This window comes from Melanostigma gelatinosum (assembly GCF_949748355.1).
Source record: "Melanostigma gelatinosum genome assembly, chromosome: 19".
NCBI classification, from domain to species: Eukaryota; Metazoa; Chordata; class Actinopteri; order Perciformes; family Zoarcidae; genus Melanostigma; species Melanostigma gelatinosum.
In genome coordinates, this window is record NC_136652.1 from 4389115 (window position 1) to 4412229 (window position 23115).

The window sequence follows — 23115 nt, forward strand, 5'->3', positions numbered from 1 at the left end:
CAGGATTGTAAAGATTAAGTTGTGGATCGTATTTAAAACGCCTATAAAGGAATTCTGCCCCAGAGTTCCCTAAGATGTGATTGAAGAATTATTCTTTCCTGGATTGTGGTATTTGTAATAAATGTATGTCCATGTGATATTTGTTTTTTCTGACTGAGTGGTGTTCATTTACATCTCAAATATATTTTGTCTCAAGAACGGGTAATAATCTGATTATCACCAATTTAAGTTTTTTTTACAGAAACAATTTGCATTAACACGTGACTAAACAAAAGGCTTAAACACTATTATACTTTCATTTTTACAGACATTGATTCTTCAAAGAACAGTCGATTACAACTAACAAAGGTGCAAATACATAAACTGTTGACAAAAGATTGTAATAAGATTATTTACTACTAACTATCCACTTAATTTGAGTGAAATTCCAGCAAAGGGAGCGAGGGTGTTTTGTGAGCTCTTGGAAGCCAGCTATGTCTCCGAAATCTCTGTAGAATATAAATTAATAAATAAAATTGGTCCACAAAGTCTCATTTCTATACTACCGTGGAAATGTCCTGAGGTAGGAACCAATGTGCGCAGATATTGTTGTACCCGACGGGACTCAGTTGCGCACATATGTTCGCTGTTTCCTGGGTAACAACGTTACCGTCGTTATTTACCACACGTTGACGATATATTTATCAACATGGACATCCAGAAACTGAGTACATTCAAATCCGTTAACTATCGTTAATGTATCTTAAGGGGCTGTAAAGTAATACTTAGTGATGGCGAGATGAAGCCTCATGAGGCCTCGCAACACTTCAGCCAATTGGTTCGAGAAAGGGTTCATTACTCGATGCTTCATGTGCACACGATACCACCTACTGGCCAAGTGTATAATCACAGGCAGCTGTATCTGAACCACATCATGTGATGCATTGAATTGTTGTGTCTGTTATGGCTGTTGGGAATGACTGAATTACAAAAATGTATGACCAAATAATTTCTGTACATAAATGATCACATATGTGCATAATAAAATATTTTTATATATTTTTTGAATGTATTCTGTGTGTGAATTTTCCCAAAATGGGAGTATCATATGATATGGCAGGTTGTGTAATGATGTTATTATGTCACTTTAGGAAAATGGCATGGGCTTAAGCAGGCAGAGGACAGTGAAAGTGCTTGTGGAACTAGGAAGAGGGGACTGAATATGCTTGTGGAACTTGGACAGTGATGTACAGGACACGGGACATTTTATTCATTTTTATTCAGAAATAACAGTTTCTCAACAGTTTTTGGTTTTAAACGATTCCTTTTTTTTGACACAACCTCTCTGGCCTTTGAAAACACCCTTTCACAGGGTACAGAAGATGCTGGCGTGCACAAAAACGCAAACACAAATGCCCTGAATCCAACATCCACAATACTGAAGGGCTGTGTGTCCTTCACGATCATGGAGACGAGGGCTTCATCCAGCGCTTGTTTTCTGGTGGCTGGTTAAAAGAGAATAAATACAGTGTCTCAGGCACGTGCACAGACATTTTGGGGGGCAGGTGCTCAAGCAAAAAAAAGGGCACCCATCGCCAAAATTATACATGAAATTAAAATAATGATAAATAAATAAATAACACAGTCGGATATTTTCAACGTATATATTTATTTTTGTTAACGCAACCAATACTAACTCAAATTATCAAATTGAATAAATAAATGAATAATAGGCAAAAACAAGGCCAGACAAAAACAAAGACGGGCTGATGGCATTTGATGCAAGAGCAGTGACTTCAAATGCTGGGGTGGTGATTTCCATGCAGAGAATGAATGCGAAGTTAATCGCATTTTTGTACATTTTTGCATCCCCTAGGGCCAGGTCAGGTGGATGTCTTTCGCAGATCTCATTGAGGAGCATCATTATAGCTTCCAGATTTCTCTGCTTGCTGCTTTTCCCTGTCCTTCTGTTTTTGTAGTCTCTCTTTTCTTGACATTATGCTGCAATTTTTTTTAAATGACATAAATCAATGTTGTGCATAATAATCAAGACATTACATATCTCTCTAAAGCTGACAACACAGTACACACCCATGTTTTTACTGTTTTCTGACAGTTGAAGCATAAGCAGCATTACACTAATAATAGCCTATAGCCTACCACAATACCTCACCAGACTGTCATGTAGCTCAACTTAAGACCTACCTTTCTTTTTAATAATTAAAATAATTAATGTCTGCCTGCCTCTCTCCCCTCTCTCTTCATTAAACATGACAAACGTCAGTAAACAACTGGGCAAGGCTTTTAAATCATGGATTTCGTGAGGGTTTTTTTTGTTTGTTTTTTAGCAAACGTCGGACCAGTTGCGACGTAATGTTTTCAGCGGCGCTAATTGTTGTTGTTAATTTATCACCAAACAACGTCGGGGTATTGCACTGTCATTACCTGTCTGTCTGATGCTCCGGGTCAGAGAAGAAGTTGGCTTCAGCCGTTTAGCCTGACGCTCAGCACTGCACGCGCAGTAGGCGAAGTGAAGGAGGAGGAGGGAGGGGCGCGTGGGAGGCTTGTGGGCGCCGCGGTGCATGTCGGGGCGAAATTCTCACAAGAACTCAAATAAATGCCCCGTCAGATATCGAAACACATTTGGGGGGAATTGATGACAGAAAAAGTAAATTTTATTTTATTATATTTATAAAAAATTGGGCACCAGCAGAAAGGGCACTTTTCTCATCCAGGGCAAAAGGGCAGGTGCTTGAGCACCACTAGGGGTCTATCTGTGCACGTGCCTGACTACTAATAACGTTTTAATGTTATAACGTTTAATGCTAGTTATGTGTTTAGCTAACGTTGACTAGCCTTTAGCTTACCTAGCCAGCTAGCGTTAACTAGCTACGTTAATGTTGTCGTTCAGTAAGGACCAAAACTAGTTAATGTTAGGCCTGACAGGCAGCTTTGTGATTGATCGAAATATCGCGTTTGTTGTATTGTTGCATTTGCTATCGTTAGCTAAAGTTAGGTGTTTTGTAGCTAACAGTTTTGCTTTAACCCAACGTTAAATCACCATAACATGCGTGTTCACATGTAGCCTGCCTTCACTTTCCAGGAGACCGAGGCTGTGACAACATCGTAGAAATGCTCGACATGGATGAAGAAATCTTTGCTATTTCCAGGTGTGTTTCCAGAGTCGCAGCTTTTGAACATTTTCCACGTAGAGCTGTGTAACTGACACGGTGTAACTATTGCTTTCTGACGTTACTTTGTGAGACAAAGTGCTCTAAGTGAAATGCAAAGGCGAAATAATTCAATGTTCAAGCTGTGTGTGCCATGGAACGCCAGTTTTTATTCATTGTTATTGGGACAGGTCAAAACTGAATTTACTTCCAAGGTTCAAAGGAAGTGTGAGGGCATCGTCCCTCAAGTCTACAGCCAGACAGCACACTGAATACATACAGCAACTTTGATATTGTGATAAACTGCAAATAAAGTCTACCTTTCAGCCGTATGATCTTTATCTCTTTATCTTTATCTCCCTCCAGCTCCTTAGACGCAGACGCATCTTTTGATGCCGTTATGGGCTGCATCGGGGACATCATCATGGGTAGGATAAGTGATGAGACCGTTCTGGTCAGTCCTTTCCAAATCAATATTTCAATCCCACCATTTGTGAAAGACACATTTTTTGAGTAACCTGACATTAAGAAGTGATTGTAATAATAATAGTCTTGTGTTGTAAAAACACATCTCAGCAGTCTTTGTGCTTAGAAAACAAATGGATGGATCTACTGAATGAGAGAAAAGTGGCCATTTTCCTTAAAAAAATGAAGGCCTCTGTGACTTTATGAGGCATATTATTTAAGTTTCCTCACTGTGGGACTAATAACAGATTATCTTATCTTAACTAATGTTATCTTATCAAGAAATCAGGATTTAGATTGTTAAAGTTCTTCAACCAATTCCGTCAGTCTGGTATTTGTTTGTTCTGTTCGCATGGTGGGAAGTACATGACAGAAAAGTGTACAGAGTAAATCTGAAGTGTTTCGCCCGTTAATGGTGAAGATCTGTGTTGTTCTACATGTCGGATGCTTTTCAATGCTTTTAGAGGAAGAGTTCCAGCAGCTTCAGGAGACCTTCATGGAGCAACACTACCTGGAGTTTGAGGACTCCGACGAGAACAAGCTCAGTTACACACCCATCTTCAATAAATATGTGAGTTCACATCTCGCTATGTCCTAATGTAACTCCCACACCTTTCTTCAAGGAATATGGCGATGACGATTATCTATCATCGTCTTAATCGTGTGAGCATTGTATCAACTTGTCTATAATTCCAACCTACAGCGCTATCACAGATTAGGATTTACTGAACGTAAAGTAGTCAAGTAAACTAAGACCTTATTCATAATAACATTCGTGGCTGTTGTGTAGGTTGACCTGCTGGAGAAACATCTGGAGCAGCAGCTGATGGAGAGGATCCCCGCCTTCAACATGAACACTTTCATAAAGTGGCTCATGTAAGATGTGACATCATAACTCTCCTTTGAGACCATCTTATTCTGGCTGTTTTCCCTCCTACAACAACCAAACCACTTCATTGAAAGCAACCGGTCCGCTCAAACAGTAGTTTGTTCGATGCACCTGTTGCGCCGAAGAAATATTATTTTGCAGCCAGCCACTAGGTGGCACAAACGTACATTGCATTGATGTGATTGGATTCCCCAACCCAGTTATTCTCTTCCACCTGCAGGCAACACAAAGAGGAGGTGTCGGGTGACGTCTTTGACCTGATGCTGACGTTCACTGACTTCATGGCTTTTAAGGAGATGTTTCTGGAATACAGAGCTGTGAGTTGTCTGCAAACTGTAGAACATCTTCAATCCCCCTTTTTTCACTGACAATCTCAACAACAGGAATGTGGTGAATATTTTAATTCACCACATTTCTATCTTCTAGTAGGTGCATTGACAGTCTGTGCCATAGTCTCTACTTCACACTGTAAGGCTCATGCTGCATTCAAGTGGCGATGACTGATGTTTGTAATGCTTTGCTTTAATACCAGCCGTACGAATCTGTATGTTTCTAGGAGAAGGAGGGCCGAGGTCTGGACCCGAGTCAAGAATTGGTGATCACCTCTCTGATCCCTGCTGGCTCCAAACACACCAGAAAAGAATAGTGCTGAATTATTGTTTTATGAAGTTTTAAATTATTTGTTCAGTTTGAAAACTCTTTGAGTTTGGTGCCTGTGAAAGTGATTTGTAATGTATTAAGTGATTGTGTGCAAGTGTCTGCAATTGAAAATAACATCTACAGTATAGTTTTCAGTACAATGTCAAAGTATTTTCTACTCGTTTGAACACGACAGCTGCAATTGTAAACATACACTTATGTCCCTGCTGATGTTTCATTTGTTAAAAAGATATATTTTAAATAAACAGTTCAAAGTTCAAAGTTCAAAGTAGCTTTTATTGTCAATTTCTTGCATGTCAGGACATATAAGGAATCGAAATTACGTTTCCCACTCTCCCACGGTGGAACATAAAGTGCAAGCACAACACATAAAACACTTCCTAGGCTAGGTGAAGACAGATATCCTAGTTAAAACATATACTATACTACAATAAAACATTCAATACACATAGCAACGTTCAATACACATAAAAACGGGAAAAGTGGGCAATTAATATAATAAATAATTAATAATGTAGGGGCAAGTGGGCAATTGATATAATAATGGGAAAATGGGCAATTAATATAATACTGTGTGTGTATGTGTGTGTGTGAAAGTGGGCAATAAATATAATATAAATATAAATATGAATACATATTTACAGTACTTCTGTACTGGGGGGGGGGGGGGGGGGGTCAGCTTCAGCTTCCCGTCAGGCTGGAGGATATGATTGGGGGGAGTGAGGGGAGAGAGTTCAGTGTCCTGACAGCTTGGTGGGTAAAGCTGTTCTTTAGTCTGGTGGTGCGGCAGCGGAGGCTCCTGTACCTTCTTCCAGAGGGTAGGAGGCTGAACAGACTATGTGCAGGGTGACTGGTGTCGCTTGCAATTTGAATGGCTTTCCGGGTGAGGCGGGTGGTGTATATTTCCTGTAACGAGGAGAGTGGGGCACCGATGATCTGTCCGGCTGTCTTTACAATGCGTTGGAGTGCTTTTCTGCTGTGTTGGGTGCAGCTACCACCCCACACAGTGATGCAGCTGGATAGGATGCTTTCAATGGTGCCCCTGTAAAATGATTTCAGCACTGATGTGGGGGCTTTTACTCTCTTCAGCTTGCGAAGGAAGTAGAGGCGCCGCTGGGCTGTCTTTGCCAGTGATGCGCAGTTGGTGGCCCAGGAGAGGTCGTCACTGATGTGCACCCCCAGGAATTTGGTGCTTTCTACTTGCTCCACAGCAGCACCATCGATGGTCAGTGGCGGGTGTACAGTGTGGCCTCTCCTGAAGTCAACAACAATCTCCTTAGTTTTGGTGACATTCAGCAGGAGATTGTTGTCGCTGCACCACGTGGTCAGAAGGTTGACCTCCTTCCTATAGTTGGTCTCATTGTTCTTGGTGATGAGACCAACCAGAGTGGTGTCGTCTGCAAACTTCACCATGTGATTGGTGCTGTATGTAGGTTCGCAGTCGTGAGTCAGCAGGGTGAAGAGCAGGGGGCTGAGCACACAGCCTTGTGGGGCCCCAGTGCTTAGGGTGATGCTGCGTGAGGTGTTGTTGCCGACACGTACTGCTTGTGGCCTCTCACTGAGGAAGTCCAGGACCCAATTGCACAGTGGGGTGTTGAACCCCAGCTGGTCCAGTTTGCAGATGAGTTGTTGTGGGATTATGGTATTAAATGCTGAGCTGAAGTCTATGAAAAGTATTCTTACATATGAGTCTGCTTTTTCTAGGTGGGTGAGGGCTGGGTGGAGAGCAGAGCAGATTGCGTCCTCTGTGGAACGTTTTGCTCTGTATGCAAACTGAGAGGGATCCATGGTGGGGGGGAGGATGGACTTGATGTGGGCCATGACTAGCCGTTCAAAACACTTCATAATGATGGGGGTCAGTGCCACGGGGCGATAGTCATTGAAGCAGGATGGAGCCGGTTTCTTGGGTACAGGTATGATGATGGAGGTTTTGAGGTGTGATGGGACAGCAGCTTGACTCAGAGAAGTGTTGAAGATAACAGTGAAGATATCTGTTAGCTCCTCTGCGCAGTCCCTTAGTGTGCGGCCTGGGATGTTGTCTGGGCCTGTTGCTTTTCGGGGATTGATGGTGGAGAGTGCTCTTTTCACACTTGCAGCAGACAGGCACAGGGCCTGGTCGCGGGGGGAGGGTGAGGTTTTCTGTGGGCTAGTGGTGTTTGTTGATTCAAACCGTGCGAAGAAGCTGTTGAGGTCGTTCAGCAGAGAGATGTTGTCATCACAGGTCTGTGAAGCAGGCTTGTAGTCCGTTATGGTCTGGATGCCCTGCCACAGGCTGCGTGTGTCTCTGCTGTCCTTGAAGTGGTTGATGCTTTTTTCAGAGTAGTCCTGTTTTGCTTTTCTAATGCCCCGGGACAGGTTGGCTCTCGCTGTTTTCAGGCCATTTCTATCTCCGGCATTGAAGGCTTTGTCTCTGGCCCGCAGCAGCTGATGGACGGCCCCTGTCAGCCAAGGCTTCTTGTTAGCCCTAGTGGTGATGGTCTTTTTAGCAGTTACATCATCTGTGCATTTCCGGATGTAGGAAAGAACAGTGTCTGTGAGCTCCTCATTGTCTATGTTGTTATTGTACGTAGCTGCATGTTTGAACATGTCCCAGTCTGTTGTAGCGAGACAGTCCTTGAGAGCAGATCTTGATCCTTCCGGCCACACTGTGATCTCTTTTCGAACCGTTTTTTTCACTCTCACTCTGGGCCTGTATGCTGGCGTTAGCATAACAGTGAGGTGGTCAGAGAGTCCAATGTGGGGGAGAGGGGTGGCCTTGTATGCTCCTTTAAGTGAAGTGTAGACTAAGTCCAGGATGTTTTTCTCCCTTGTTGGGAATTTTACATGCTGGTAGAGATTTGGAAGAACAGTCTTAAGGTTTGCATGATTAAAATCTCCTGCGACGACAATGAAACCATCCGGGTGAGCCGTCTGTTGTTCACTGATGGCATGATGCAGTTCACAGAGTGCCGCACTCCTGTCACTGTTGTTGGAGGTTGGAGGGATATATACTGCAACTAGCAAGACTGCATTAAATTCCCTCGGCAGGTAGAAAGGACGGCACTTTATGATCATAAACTCCACCAGTATACTCCTGTTAACAAATTTGACCCTTGGACAAAGTGGCTTTTAGCTTTATATGAATGTGAACATTTTAGAACAGTGTGAGGGTCCAAATTGTTTTACACAGAGGTTGTTGTCAGCTGTGTCAGATGCATTTCAGTGTGTCAGATCGGATTACTCGAATTTTCTTTTCATGTCTGCTTTTTTCTTATTTTTGCTCATCATGTTCCTGTCTCTTTACGGTTTGTCCAAAAGCATTCGCGAAAGGAACAACTACCATTTGAGGAATGGCAGTTTTGAAAGCGTTTTAGATGGCCGCTTAATTAAAGGGGGGAGGAAATTACTCTAATAATCATTCTGCCCAAATGAAATGATCGAATGGCCTCCCTGCCTCCCTACACATGTCACTGTTGCAGACTTGCCAACTTTCTCCCAAGATTTAGGGACTGTTGGAGCTCGTGCTGATGGTTACCGTCATTGGGAAAAAGATGGCAACACTGGGATGTTTTTTTTTCAGTTGGATATTTATCCAAATCTAGAGCAACGTTAACAACCCTAGATTGAAGTGTATACGTTAATTCTACAGAGAGGTCGACCACACACATTAGTTTCTCAGTGAATAAATAAGTAGTGGAGAGGGCCTAAATATTTGTACCCGGCTGAGTCATGAAGCAAAAGCACCCATTTTACGTATTTCTACGCCACAAAGAGATGCCTATTCATGCAACAGCTTTAAAGAGGAGTTTATTTCCTTTTACTCCTTGAACATTGAGCACCAGTCTTCCTCTAGTGGCCTGTAAATAATCCGTATTACTCAGTGGTGGGCCGTCTCTGCTGGCTTAAACAGAATCACAAAGTTATAGCTATTTCATAATTGAATTACTTTTCACAAATACACGACATGTATTATAATTTTTTCCCCATCAGCTAATTTTCTCATTGCACAGCTCCCGTCTTCCTCTGTTGCTCTGCCTCCAGCCTGCAGCGCTGCTTCCAGCACAGCTTGTTTTAATTTAAGCTTCTGCATTTTCCAAATGCACTAGTATTATTCAAACGTATTGTTCGGTTCGTAAGCCTCGTACTGAACGGTTTAATACAAATACGTGTATTATTACACCCCAAGAAACAAATAATAACCGTAGCTGTGGCATCATAATGAGGTTATTAGGAGATGGTTCAACTGTAGTCGGACAGCACAGAAGGCCCAGGTATAGAATGCACGGCCCGCCACAGTGTTATATGTATCATATATGCTGATGTGATTATTCTTATAACCTCACACTTTACGTTTAATAAGACATTAGTTAGTCTCTCTATGCCTACAGGAAAGTGTATTCGTAAGAAATCGACAGCATAAGTCATTTTTTCCAAGGAGCTATCGGCAGCACCCTCTTGTGGTCTTGCAAACAATATCCTCTCCAGAAACAATACAGCATTGTATGGCAGTCAAAAGGACATATGTTCATGTTCAAGTCGTAAAGTCTGAAAAAAGTTATATTGAGGTGTGCAGGCTTTCGGAACGACTGAACCACTTTCAGCCATTGTGCTGACAATGGGATATGCATGTGTAAAAGGAGTATTATATATAGCGGGGAGCGTGTGATGGTCCATTGAAGACAACTGAAGATTTACATTACCTTAACTAGAAGACTCCTGAGTATATTTGTTCTTATAGGGACTCCAACAATTAAAAGAAAAGTTTAAATATTACGAAACAGTATGCTTGGCTGAATAGGAAAAGGTGGTATATCAATTGAAGAGAAATGTATTTATTTGATAGGACAGAGCATGTTAATGAACATCAATACAAAATGCTCATTTAGAACTGCAGTCCCGAGGCAGGTAACACAAACAGAGACATTACAGGTGAAGATATTCAGGTGTTTTTTTTTAAGTCTGTACATCTAAGTAACTTTTTTTCCAGAGTACCCTCTACCTCAGTAAAGGTTCCCCATTATAAACAATCCGGGAACTATCAATATATCTGTTATTTTTATGTTATCTGAGTATGCAGCCACATAACACCATGATGCAAATAGAAGCATTGTATGTATTCTGAAACATACATTTTACATATAAGAAAACTTCATAAGAGAACTTCTGGCTGGAAATTCAGGATTCAGTGAGTAAACAGAATGTATTCCCTAGAGGGCTAACTCAGATTTCTTGTCTCTTGTTCCACAAATTGGACTCTGTGGGTGTATTATGTCATAATTCAGATCATTAGGAGGCCACAAATTTGTTTTGCTCAATTACTTTAGTCATTGCTAGAAAACAATAAGGCCCCAGGTTGAAGAGGTGAGATGATGCTGTCAAGAAGAGAGAATGTGTGTGTGTGTGTGTGTGTGTGTGAGTGTGTGTGCGTGTGTGTGCGTGTGTGTGCGTGTGTGTGTGTGTGTGTGTGGCCCAGGGACCAGCAACCACGACATACATTCACACCTCTAATTGAAGGCTGTTACATCACATCATCTAACTGGAGGCACTATTATCATAACAAACAAGTGAGCATTTGGATCAACATACATTCAACTTTTTACAGGTTAATACAAATGAAATAAACAACAATACAATAAAAATAAGTTTTTATTAAACATCGTCAGGTTTACGGTTCATGTCATTTACCAAATGAAAAAGACAGTGACATTACAGAACAGCAGTGTACAAACACAGTACATTGAAAATAAAACATTCCCCACACCAGACCACAGAGCCTTGTTGTTATTGTCCGGAAACAATCAGGTCCAAAGTAATTTGTATATATTAGTGCTGGGCAACGATTACAATTTGTAATCGCAATTAATCGCATTGTTATGCGCACAGTTAAATAATGAATTCAAAAGGCGCACTTTTATTTTAAAAGTACTGCCTATATGAACAAAAGTGCAACAACATTTGGTTTGCAAACACTTTAAACAAATAAGGTTCTTGTTATCAGCAGTATTCCCTTTACACAGTAGCAGTTATAACACAGTTATAATGATTCTGATAATAGATATTCAGCCGGTGTTCACAACTTATTCTTCATGTGTGTAATAGATGCAATTTGAAATATACTTCTTGAAAACTGCAAACCTATCTACGTCATGTTTTTTATGTTTGTTAAATTCTCAGTAGCGATAACTAAATGACATGCTTATTATACATATTACAAACAAAACTTTAAAAACACGAAAAAATTATATAAATGAATCATTTCTTTTTTGCTTTTTTTGGTATTTTGGTCAGACACATGCAATGCTGATTACCTTAATATGTGTGGTATTTGTGATGTACGTTGGTACATAGAGGGTGCTAAGAAGCTGTACATGGAGGGACTTAGGACCCAGGGGAATGTAGGTGACGCATGGAACCTGTAGTCTGTACCATGGCAGTAACGTGCATGAGGAAGTTATGCAAATAAAGAGTTCCAGCAGTTTGTTCTCACGTGCTTATATGTTCATTTAAAAACACGACAATATGTATTTTGATATCGTCACGTTTGAGGGGGGAGAGCGGCAGCAGATGGAAGAGACGCCACACAAACACAGCTGTTCACCGCTCGCTGCCCGGTTCTTGTGTTAAAAATGTCTGCTTAATAATTTTTACAAAACTGCGTTAACGCGTTAACTTGCCCAGCACTAGTATATATACATTCTCATAAAATGGTTAGCATATGAGCCTTCTGTTATTTTGCAGTTAATACAAAACTTGAATAGATCTGGGTTAATTTCATTGCATCTCCCTGGGGTAATATGTAGTCTATCCCTCCATCCGTTAACCAAAACTGGGGGAGGGTGACATTGGGACGAAGGCAGGGTTCACTGTGGACAGGTCGCCAGACTATCGCAGGGCAATATGTAGCCAATGATTTATCTTAAAGTTCCTTCGTTCTATTAGCGGTTAAACAGCCAGACTGGTTCAGCCACATATCATACCATCCTATCTTTACTTTCTACACCAAAATCAGTCTCCCATTCCATTTCAAGCGGAATATATGATTATGTGAAAGTCACCATATACAAATCAGGTAGAGAGATGGTGATGTGGATAAATAAGTAGATCCTGATGGAGACCATCGGAATGTAGAAGCATCTGTGGGTGCACAAGGATCCTGCTTGGAGAGAAATATTGCTTTAGATTTTGCGTAGCTATACTTGTATCTCGTAACTCAGTTAAGATACTTACATCGAGTAATATGTCATCAGCGTACAATGATATTTCGTGCCGCTTGGCCCCTGTTTGAATAGCCCTAACATCAGGATCAGTACGGATGGCCTCTGCAAGAGGCTCTATTGCTAATGCTATGAGTAAAGGTAGCGGCAGCCCTGTGCAGGGCTTCGTTCAAGTGGAAAGATGGGAGACCATTTGCTGTTTGTAATTACAGAGGCTTTTGGAGCAGCATAAAGCACCTTTGTCTGTTTCAGGAAGTTCTCAGCAAGTCCAAAATTAGCAAGGACATGGACTACGTATGGCCATTCTATCCTATCGACAGCTTGACCTGCATAATGATACAACCAATGTCTTTTACTTTAACACCATATTGTAGTATATTTAAAAACAGGCTTTTTACGTTATTTAATGAATTACATTTTAAGAATTATTTCTCTAGCAATTGACAACATGCCTAAAGAAACGTGAGCATTTTGGGCTACAAATAAAAACATGCAAGCTAGCTAACGCTACATTGTTATCTTAAGCAAGATTGTTTGTGTAGTTTCTTGAGGTAAAATGGCAATGTAGTGACAGGACACAGTGTGGGTTCCCTGGCTGCTCAAACGTAAATCCCTGTCGGCTCTCTTTGGGGTTTTTTTGTGCATCATTGAATGATAGCGAAGCATTCTCCTGATTATTATCGTCCAGGCGGATGATCAGGTTCGAATGTTGTTTCGAATACTGTTTATACTTGAAGCACCAAGAGGGGGCGCTGTCATTTTCACAGGAGGGAAACACTATTCGACGGGGGAACAGCCTTTGACATAACACCTGCTTCTTTCTTAACTTTTCCAGCTTTTCAGTTTCTCTCTCATTAATTTCAGTTGTTATGATAGGTGACGAATTGGCACGGTGATACTGTAATTAAGTCGCAGCTGATAATGGCGTATTTTACAACGGGTTTGAATAGAGCTCAGCTGATCATAATCATAGAAGGGAACTATCTGTTTTATAAATGACAGTTTTTACCACAGAACAGGTGCAACTCGAGGCTTAGATCAGGCTCATTTCCCGACTCCTTCTGATAGCTTTTCTCATATTTTACTCATTTTGCCATTGCACAGGATTTGGCCACCAGTGGTACCACATACTGTAGCACACAGGTGCATGTCTGCAGACAGCAGGCCCTCTAGTGCCAATACACTGGTTGCTGGGATTTGGTTTTTCAACCTAGTGTAACGAATTATGTTAACGGGATTCAAGGATCTGCAGTGTTGTGTATAATGACCATAAAAATGCAGGATTGTTCTGTATACTAATCTGTAAAAGCTTTCCCCACTACACTTCTTTCCAGCTCAAGCTGATGAAAACAAGTCCAATCGGCCAGTTTACCACCCAACCTGGCAAAACTGCAATTCAGCAAAATCTTTCAAGTGGAGCTATTGAGGTTTGGCTAAGAATCAATGTAAAAAAAAAAAAAAAAAAAAATGGAATTGTGTTGAGGCATCCCAAAAAAACAGAAGAGTAGACGCTCACACATCATTGGTCAACAATGTCCTTTTATTGTATCTTCGATGACTCATGCAAACAAACTGCAGTCCCATTCCTGACTGGACAAGAACAATTATAGTGATTAGATAGATGTTCTGCACATCAACACTAATGCATTGACAACCGTGAGAGTTTAACAGGTATGATGGAAAAATGTACAGAATTGTTGTGTTGACTGTCAAATATATATCTGTATACATACAGTATTTATATTCTTTTATACATTATTTTATGTCAGGTAACATATCAGGCTTGACTTACACATTACCTTCTTAACTTTGCGAAACAAAATGTAACAAATAAATGCTTGGATGTAAATGTATTGCATTGTTAAAATATCAGATAACCTGATCTGCCTATTGCCATAGGTACCATATGTCAAATCAATGCTTACTGCTAATATGTCTTTAATTGTAGGAACACTCAAACATGGAACCAGAAGTCACTTTCAACTGGACCAACATTGTGACTGCCACACATCCCTGCTACGAAATAGATAATTTCTATTTCATACTCACAAAAAACCCTTCTATTATTTGTGTATTGTTATATATCTTCCTAACATTATTGTCTGTTGTGACAATATGTGGAAACCTTCTTGTTATAATATCTGTCTTTTATTTCCAACAGCTCCACACTCCTACTAACTACCTTATTCTCTCTCTGGCTGTGGCTGACCTGCTTGTTGGGATCATAGTCTTTCCTTTCAGCATGGCATTCTCACTTAGCTCGTGTGTCTATCACGAGGATTTATTTTGCAAAGTACGAAGCACTTTTGATATATCACTGAGCACAGCTTCTATTCTGAACCTATGCTGTATTTCTATTGACAGATATTATGCAGTATGTCAGCCTCTGATCTATGAAACTAAAATAAGCTGTCGTGTTATTGTGATCATGATCCTGGTGAGCTGGGTGGTCTCTGTTCTAATTGGAGTTAGCATCATAATTGCTGGATTCAATAATGAAACATGTGAGGAAAGTTGTTTAATCAATGTTCTCATAGAAAACACTATTGGACCTATATTGTCATTTTATCTTCCAGTGATCATAATGCTCTGTATCTATCTAAAGATTTTCCTTGTGGCACAGAGACAGGCACGCAGCATCTGGAACACAACCTGTCAGAGAGCAACGGGTGGGGCCACTGTCAGTAAGATGGAGAGAAAGGCCACCAAAACTCTGGCTACTGTTTTAGGAGTTTTTCTATTGTGTTGGACTCCTTTCTTTCTTTGTGTCACATTTTTGCCTTTCAGTAATAATTCAGTACCTGTTCCTGTGATTGAAACCCTCAATTGGCTTGCACTGTCAAATTCAATGCTCAATCCATTTATTTATGCTTTCTTCTACAGCTGGTTCAGATCTGCTTTTAAAATGATAATTTCTGGAAAAATATTTCAAGGTGATTTTACTGACTCAAAACTGTCTTGACTTGAATTCTTGAAATGGTTAATGATTTGGTTGGCACAATAAAGATGATCATCTTCACACAACTGTACTATACATTTTTCTCAGAATTGCATATTTCTGCAAACATGATCAAAAAATCCTTTCGGAAATTTGTTGTATCAATACATTTTCCAACCACTAATGAGAAACAAAAGTAACTAACGCAATTGCCAAAATAATTTGGAATAATACAATTTAGAATCTTTTTTTAAAGTAAAGACACGTTGAAGTACTTGACTATGACAGTCTGGTACTGGTGTAACGAGTGGGGCCCAAAGGCTCTGCTCTGTTCGGTTCCACACAAACATCCCAAGCATGATAAAATAAGAAAAAAAAGAGGAAAATACAGGTAGAGGGCAGGGTCGCTCTAGATTCAGGCACCGCTTCTAGTGGGTCACATGTGATGATTGAGAAGCTTTATTTTTGTATCGGTCTTGTGAGAAATTTCGGTTTTGAAGCTCCTAATTATGGATATTATGTGTTGCAGTATAATAACAATTGAATCTTTGAATATTTGCCATAGAATTAAAATATTGTAGAATAAATATTTATTTCTGTTTTGGACTATGGGGATGTTGTAGCTGGCACCATTATGAAATCATTCCATGCTGCCTACAACTCAGCCCATAAGTGGGGATCCGTACGCCCGGGCCACACTGCATGTGTGAGCAGCGCGGATGGCTGCCCCGCACATAACATACATGATGAACATGTATTCTTGAGTGAGGTCACAATTACCTTTGACCGAATCAGTCCATTCTTGATCTAAGTGAATTTTTGGGCCAAATTTGAAGAAATGCATTGGTTGTGAGCGCACCCTTAGCGAATCTTTTACCCCCCTGAACCAGACCTACTGTTAGAACTGATAATCTTCAAGTTTTATGGGACTTAAGATTCAGGTGAAGCCTTTTGTTGCAACGAGAAGGAATTTTTTCATGCCGCGGTGGCCACGACAAAGTGCATCACGACTGTATGTCAAAGGGGGGTACCCTTTGGCTCAGAGCAACCATCAACCAAGGTGAGGTGTGGCCCTCAGAGTAATACAAAAGGAGGCCCATGACGAGACACTTTTGTGCGGCAGAGATCCCCAACCTTCTTTGCACCACGGACCGGTTTCATGTAGGACAATATTTTCACGGACCGGCCTTCAAGGTGTGGCGGAAAAACACTAAGAAATAAAATGATGCGATCGGCATGAAAACAAATATAAAATGCATAAATAAATACAACTCACAATAACGCTGAATCAGTGGGAGCCCTGAGCCCTTATGTCCAGTCTACTCCGTCATTTTGTTTTGATTGCCGTCACTTCAGAAAATCACGCTTAACCAAGAGGATGTGTGAAATGGAAGCAGGGTTTTCAGTGCTTTAGTGGCGATCTCAGGATATTCAGCCTTGATTTTAATCCAAACACCAGCAGAGTTGTTGTCTCAAACATACTTTTAAGGCCACCGTCATTTGCAATCTCCAGCAGCTGATCTTCCTCTGTTGCCACATATTCTGCAGAGCAGGTTTGGCACGTCAGAATTACTCCTGATATTTAATTAGACTCCTGATATTGTCTGTTAAATGAAGATTTCATTTCTTGGAAGTTGTAGGCTCTTCTTCTGTCTTCTTAGTGGCCTTTCCCCCTTTGCAAAGAAGCTCTCCAAAAGTTATTTACTCATTTTCACTAGTTTGTCGGCTTTTTGAGGTCACGTGACCGAGACAAGCGTCTTGACATGTGTCAAGAGGCACAGGCGGATGAAATTGCGAGAGAATCCGATCATTTTTCAAAATAAAACTTCTTTCAGACTCTGATAATCAATAAAACGGAAATAATAATATTTATTCTTTCTGTGCGGCCCGGTACCAAATGACCCACGGCCCGGTGGTTGGGGACCACTGGTGTACGGGATTGAGTGCATCTATTCTATTTTCATACTTTGCTGTATTTATAACTTCAATTTTATTATCTACTCCATATTGTGAATGGGCATTTTGAGGTCATGGAGCGTTATTGCCACCATGAAATTTCCAGGCAATCAGTGGGATCAAGTAGCCACTGCAATATTGTATGGGTCGAATAAACAAGAATTACAGCAATAATTGATTCACTTCTGAGGTGCTGACAGGTAGATTATGTTACTTTTGGCAAGAAAGCTGTGTGCAGCTGTTTTCAGTCATTATGCAAGCTAAGCTAAAAAGCTGCTGGCTGTGAATTCCATATTTAAATTGACAGACATGAGTGGTATTGATTTGTGAGTGGTCCTCAGTCATACACAAGGAGGTCAATGACAACTGCTATAATAACAATTTATTCATATAGCACCTTTAAAAACAGTTCACAAAGTGCTTTGACAGTCAAAGCGACAAAAACAAGGCAATAACAACAGAAAGCTCAGTGAGACAGTTGGATACGTGTCACACACGTTGTTGTGTTCCTAATTGATTCCTTTACAAAATATTTTATTCTATCTTTATTTCTAATTAAATTCCATGAACAGTTTTACTGTTTGTCAAAAGTTACAACAAAACTAATTCATGCAAAAAAACCAAAATATAAATACGAAAGAAAAAACACCATTCATAAGTTCAGAACCAGAGCACTCTCTCTGACTGAACACAGAATGTCTTTCAGACCCCAAATGTTCACAAAGAGTTCAGTGTTCTTTGCCAGTCTGTAGAAGCCAAACTCCAGCCTGAGCCGAGCAGCCAGCAGCCCCGTCAGCATCAAACTCACGTCCTCTGACCCTTCACCCCTCACATGGCTTTTCCTCATTTTCCAAATTGCTAGTTTGGCCAGTCCTGAAAGGAAGTTCATTAGTGTGGCTTATGGTAATGAATTTAGAGCTAACACAAGATATAGTTTCTTCCCCTCAGCCTCAGCTACATATGAACCGAGAAACAAAGCCCTCTTAGCATGTCATTCATGTGGCCAGAAGGGTCATTTTAAGGCAGAGTGTCCGAATGTACGGGTTAGTAACAATTACATGTGTTTTGCTCCCCAGTTACTTGTCAGTGAGTTGGAGAGGAATAGTGGCTTGGAATGTCAACATGAAGAACTTACAATAGCTGTGTTAATTGAAGACAGACCCTGTGTAGCTCTCCTAGATTCAGGAAGTAATCGCACCCTAGTCAGACAGGACAGTCTCCCGAGGGATGTCATTTTTTGTGGAGGGACAGTTGACGTTTTCTGTATTCACGGTGACAAAGTAGGTTACCCCATAGCTGAGGTAGCTATCCAGGTTGAAGGTCAACACTACTTGCTTCCAGTAGGAGTATTTAAACAACTGCCATATCAGGTTGTGTTGTGCTCTGATCTCGCTATCCTTGCTGAACTGATAGCCAAGCAGTCTTGTGAGGCTAGAGCTAGCTGCACCAGTGAAAGTTTGCTAGCTATCACTCGGTCAAAAACCAAGCAAGAACAAGCTAGTTCCACAGCGGACTGGGACGAGTTACCGTTTGCGAACGAGGAAGTGCCTAGTGGGGAACACACCAAATTGTGTAAGGAAAGGAAAAGCAAGAGACAGAGGAGACGGGACAGAGTAAGGGGAACAAAAGTTGCTCAACAGGTGTCAAAGCCTTTAGACTTTGATCATTTTGTTATTCCTAGCGACATTGCTAAGCTACAGCGAGAGGACCCTACACTTACAACGTTGTTTGCTAAATGTGTGCCCGAGTCAACCCAAGTGATGGATCGGGGAAAGGAAGCCTTTGTGGTCAAGGGAGACATGTTGTATCGCCGTAGCCAGATTGGTGATCAGTTAGTCATTCCCCAGAGTTTAAGGCTCACAATCCTTAACCTGAGCCACTCTATCCCATGGGCAGGACACTTGGGACAGGCAAAAACATTCGCGAGAATAGTTACCCGTTTCTATTGGCCCCACCAGTACGCTGACACAGTAAAATGTTGCCAGTCTTGTCCACAGTGTCAGTTAACTGCTCCAGGCAAGAATGCAGATAGGGCTCCCCTCATTAGCATGCCCATCATTGACGCACCCTTTTCACGCATTGCCATGGACATTGTAGGCCCACTAGAAAGGAGTAGCGCAGGCCACAAGTACATATTGGTAGTCTGCGATTACGCCACAAGATACCCTGAAGCCTTTCCCTTGAAGAAGATCAAGGCTTGCCAGATTGTCAACTGCCTCATTCAGCTGTTTTCCAGAGTCAGAATCCCAAAGGAGATCATCACAGACCAAGGCACCAACTTCACCTCACACATACTAAAAGAGGTGTACAGTATGCTGGGAATTCAGGGTGTAAAGACCAGTCCCTACCATCCACAAACAGATGGCCTCGTGGAGCGTTTTAACAAAACCCTCAAGTCTATGCTGAAGAAGTTTGTGAATGACTCAGGGTCAGACTGGGACCGATGGCTGCCATTCTTGCTGTTTGCATACAGAGAGGTCCCACAAGCATCTACAGGGTTTTCACCTTTCCAGCTGCTCTATGGACATTCAGTGAGGGGTCCAATGGATGTCTTGAAGGATGCCTGGGAGGGTCCGATACCACAACAGCAGTGCAGTGAGCTCTCGTATGTCCTAAAGATGAGAGACAAACTGGACCAATTTCAGGAGCTTGCCAATGGTAATCTGGTTCAAGCACAGCAGCGACAAAAGAAGAGTTATGATCAAGCTTCTAAGAGGAGAGTTTTCCAGGAGGGCCAGAAAGTTATTTTATTGCTGCCAACGTCTGACAGTGGTCTCCTTGCCAAGTGGCAGGGGCCATACAAGATTACAAAAAAGGCTGGCCCTGTTAGGTATGAACTCCTGTTACCAGACCGTCGGAAAAAGCATCAAGTCTTTCACGTAAACCTTGTAAAAGAGTGGGTAGACCAACCAGAGCAGTCTTTAACCATGTGGGCACGCACAGTGGTTGATGAGGAAGAACTTCAGGAGCAGTATTTTCCCACTTCAACTGAGACTCCAGTGTTTCCAGATCTGAGTCATCTTACGGCAGAAAAACGCTGGGAACTACAGGCCCACATGCAAAAAGGGCTCTTCAGTCTAAAGCCAGGTTGTACAAACCTCATTGACCATCAAATTCGTCTGCATTCACCAGAACAGCGGCCAATCAGGGACACCACCTGTCGCATTCCAGCCAGACTTGTTCCAGGACTGAAGCAAGACGTGGAGGAGATGCTGGCTACAGGAATCATCGAGCCTTCTCATAGTGAGTGGTGTAGCCATGTGGTGTTGGTTCCCAAGAAGGATGACCCTAAGCTGAGATTCTGTATTAACTTTTCAAAGTTAAATGCTGTGTCTGCCTTTGATTCCTATCCAATGCCAAGGGTTGATGAACTGATTGAGCGCTTGGGAAATGGCAACTTCCTAACAACCCTTGACCTGTGTAAAGGGTACTGGCAAGTGCCCTTAACTGAATCTTCGAAGGACTTAACAACATTCAGGGTTCCCAGCGGCCTGTTCAGATTCAGAATGATGCCCTTTGGTTTACACGGTGCACCAGCAACATTTCAAAGATTGGTTGATGAAGTTTTGAGAGGAGCAGAGGACTATGCAGCAGCGTACATTGATGACATCGTTATCTTCAGCCGAACATGGGAGGAGCATGTTCAACATCTTGCCGATGTCTTTCAACTCATCCACAGTGCTGGTCTGGTCATCAATGCCAAGAAGTGTCACATTGCTAATCCAGAGGTCCAGTACCTCGGTTATGTGATTGGAGGTGGAGGCATCCGTCCTCAGGTAGGGAAGGTTGAAGCGATTGCAGCTGCACAACCACCTAACACCAAAAGGAGGCTACGATCATTCTTGGGGTTAGTAGGTTGGTATCGCAGACTTATCCCAAACTTTTCATCGAGATCTGCTGTACTAACTGATATGACTCGCAAATCTAGCCCAATAAAGGTTAAATGGACTCAAGAAACTGAGAATGCTTTCAAAGACTTGAAAAACTGTGTGTCAAGAACCGGTTTTGCAGTGTCCAGATTTCACTCTACCCTTTACTGTCCAGACAGATGCTTCTGGAGTAGGTCTCGGAGCAGTGCTATTGCAAGGGCAGGATGGAAACCAGTTGCCTGTGCAGTACATCAGCCGGAAACTCTTCCCAAGGGAAATGAGGTACTCAACAGTGGAAAAGGAAGCTCTAGCTATTAAATGGGCATTAGACACTTACTCACATTGGACAATACTACCTGATTGGAAAAGAGTTTGTGCTTGAGTCTGACCATCGTGCATTGCGGTGGATCCACAACATGAAAGACACTAATGCTAGAATTACCAGATGGTACTTGTCTCTCCAGCCTTATCATTTTCAGATCGAGTATAGACCAGGACACACGAATGTCATCGCTGACTTCCTGTCCCGTGACTCTGATGAGTAACATCATAAGGGGGGGGGGGTGTGACAAAGTGGGTGAGAACACACCATTTGTCCCATAGTGTATTCATCGATAAATTCATCTATAAATATGCAAATATTGACCATGCTTGTCAATTGTTTGCTTACCATACCCACCATAGCTGCTTCCTAACAGCGGCTCACTCAAAGAGCCACATCCCCGGTGTCGTCACAGCTCTTCGATAGAATGTAAAAACCTGCCACGCCTGTAAGACAGTCAACTGCCCTCTAGATTTCTTCAATCAGGCCCTGTGGTGGAGGTAGGACTACCAGTCTGTGCCAAAGAGTCGAGGCAACCAAGTTATTGACAATTAGGACCATCCCCCTGTAAGAGAGCTGAGGTAGCAGCCATTTCCATTTAGACAGTCTGGTACACACTCGCTCCATACTTTTCTCCCAGTTTACCTTTGCTGAAGATGCCCTCTCAAACAAATATAAACTGCTACCTAGGAACTTGATATCCCTCTGATCTTTGATGAACACATAAATATCATCAGCATATGCTGACACCACCAGCGAGCGGCGCTGAGGCAGCCCAGGTAACATGAGTCCTGATAGACGGGATCTTAACCTGTTCAGATGAGGCTCAATGGCAATGGAACTCAGCAATGGAACTCCCGTCATGTCAAATTCCTTCCACTGCTATGCTGATGACACTCAAATCTATCTCAGTACTACTCCATCCTCCCAGTTCCCCCCTCAGTCCCTTGTCAACTGCCTGCATGAAATAAAAACCTGGATGTCATCAAATCTTCTCAAACTCAACACCAAGAAGACAGAGCTCATGGTTGTGGCACCCAAGGCACTGCTCCGGAAGGTTGGTGACTTCATCCTCGAGGTTGACGGCTGCTCCATCTCCCCATCTCCTGAAGTCCGCAACCTGGGTGTCATCCTGGACTCCACCCTTTCCTTCAAGTCCCACATCAAGTCCGTCACCAAAACTGCCTTTTTCCATCTCCGGAACATTGCCAGACTCCGACCGTCACTCTCGGAGTCTGTTGCTGAAACCCTGGTCCATGCATTTGTCACCTCCCGCTTGGACTACTGCAATGGTGTCCTGTTCGGGGTACCCAACAAAACCCTGGACAGGCTCCAGTATGTACAAAACTCTGCCGCCAGGGTTCTCACGCACACAAAGCCCTGGCAGCACATCACCCCCACCCTCATCAACCTCCACTGGCTCCCGGTCAAGTCACGCATCTCATACAAGATCCTCCTCCTCACCTACAAGTCCCTCCATGCCCCCCAGATGAGGCTCAATGGCAATGGAACTCAGCAATGGAACTCCCGTCATGTCAAATTCCTTGTATGTTCAACATACAATGGCAATAAACGATTTCTGATCTGAAAAGAGCTGTCCAAAGATAGGACATCCCTGTCTGATGCCTCTCTGGAGCTGAACTGGACAGCTCAGCATGCTGCCCACCTTCACCA

The 23115-nt window shown here is 42.2% G+C and overlaps 2 protein-coding genes across 2 annotated transcripts; both read left to right on the plus strand.

The window, feature by feature from the left end:
• Positions 1-667: 667 nt before the first annotated feature.
• On the plus strand, positions 668-5149 carry LOC306793480 (ADP-ribosylation factor-like protein 2-binding protein; the record flags this gene model as incomplete). Its single annotated transcript, XM_079291126.1, has 7 exons — positions 668-707; positions 3083-3149; positions 3516-3577; positions 4079-4185; positions 4405-4490; positions 4724-4820; positions 5060-5149. Exons 1-7 carry the CDS (start codon positions 689-691, stop codon positions 5147-5149), a joined length of 528 nt encoding a protein of 175 aa, XP_079147252.1. The 5' UTR covers positions 668-688.
• A 9167-nt stretch (positions 5150-14316) lies between these two features.
• Positions 14317-15318, plus strand: LOC306793129 (trace amine-associated receptor 1-like; the record flags this gene model as incomplete). Its single annotated transcript, XM_079290599.1, has 1 exon — positions 14317-15318. One exon carries the CDS (start codon positions 14317-14319, stop codon positions 15316-15318), a length of 1002 nt encoding a protein of 333 aa, XP_079146725.1.
• Positions 15319-23115: the final 7797 nt, after the last annotated feature.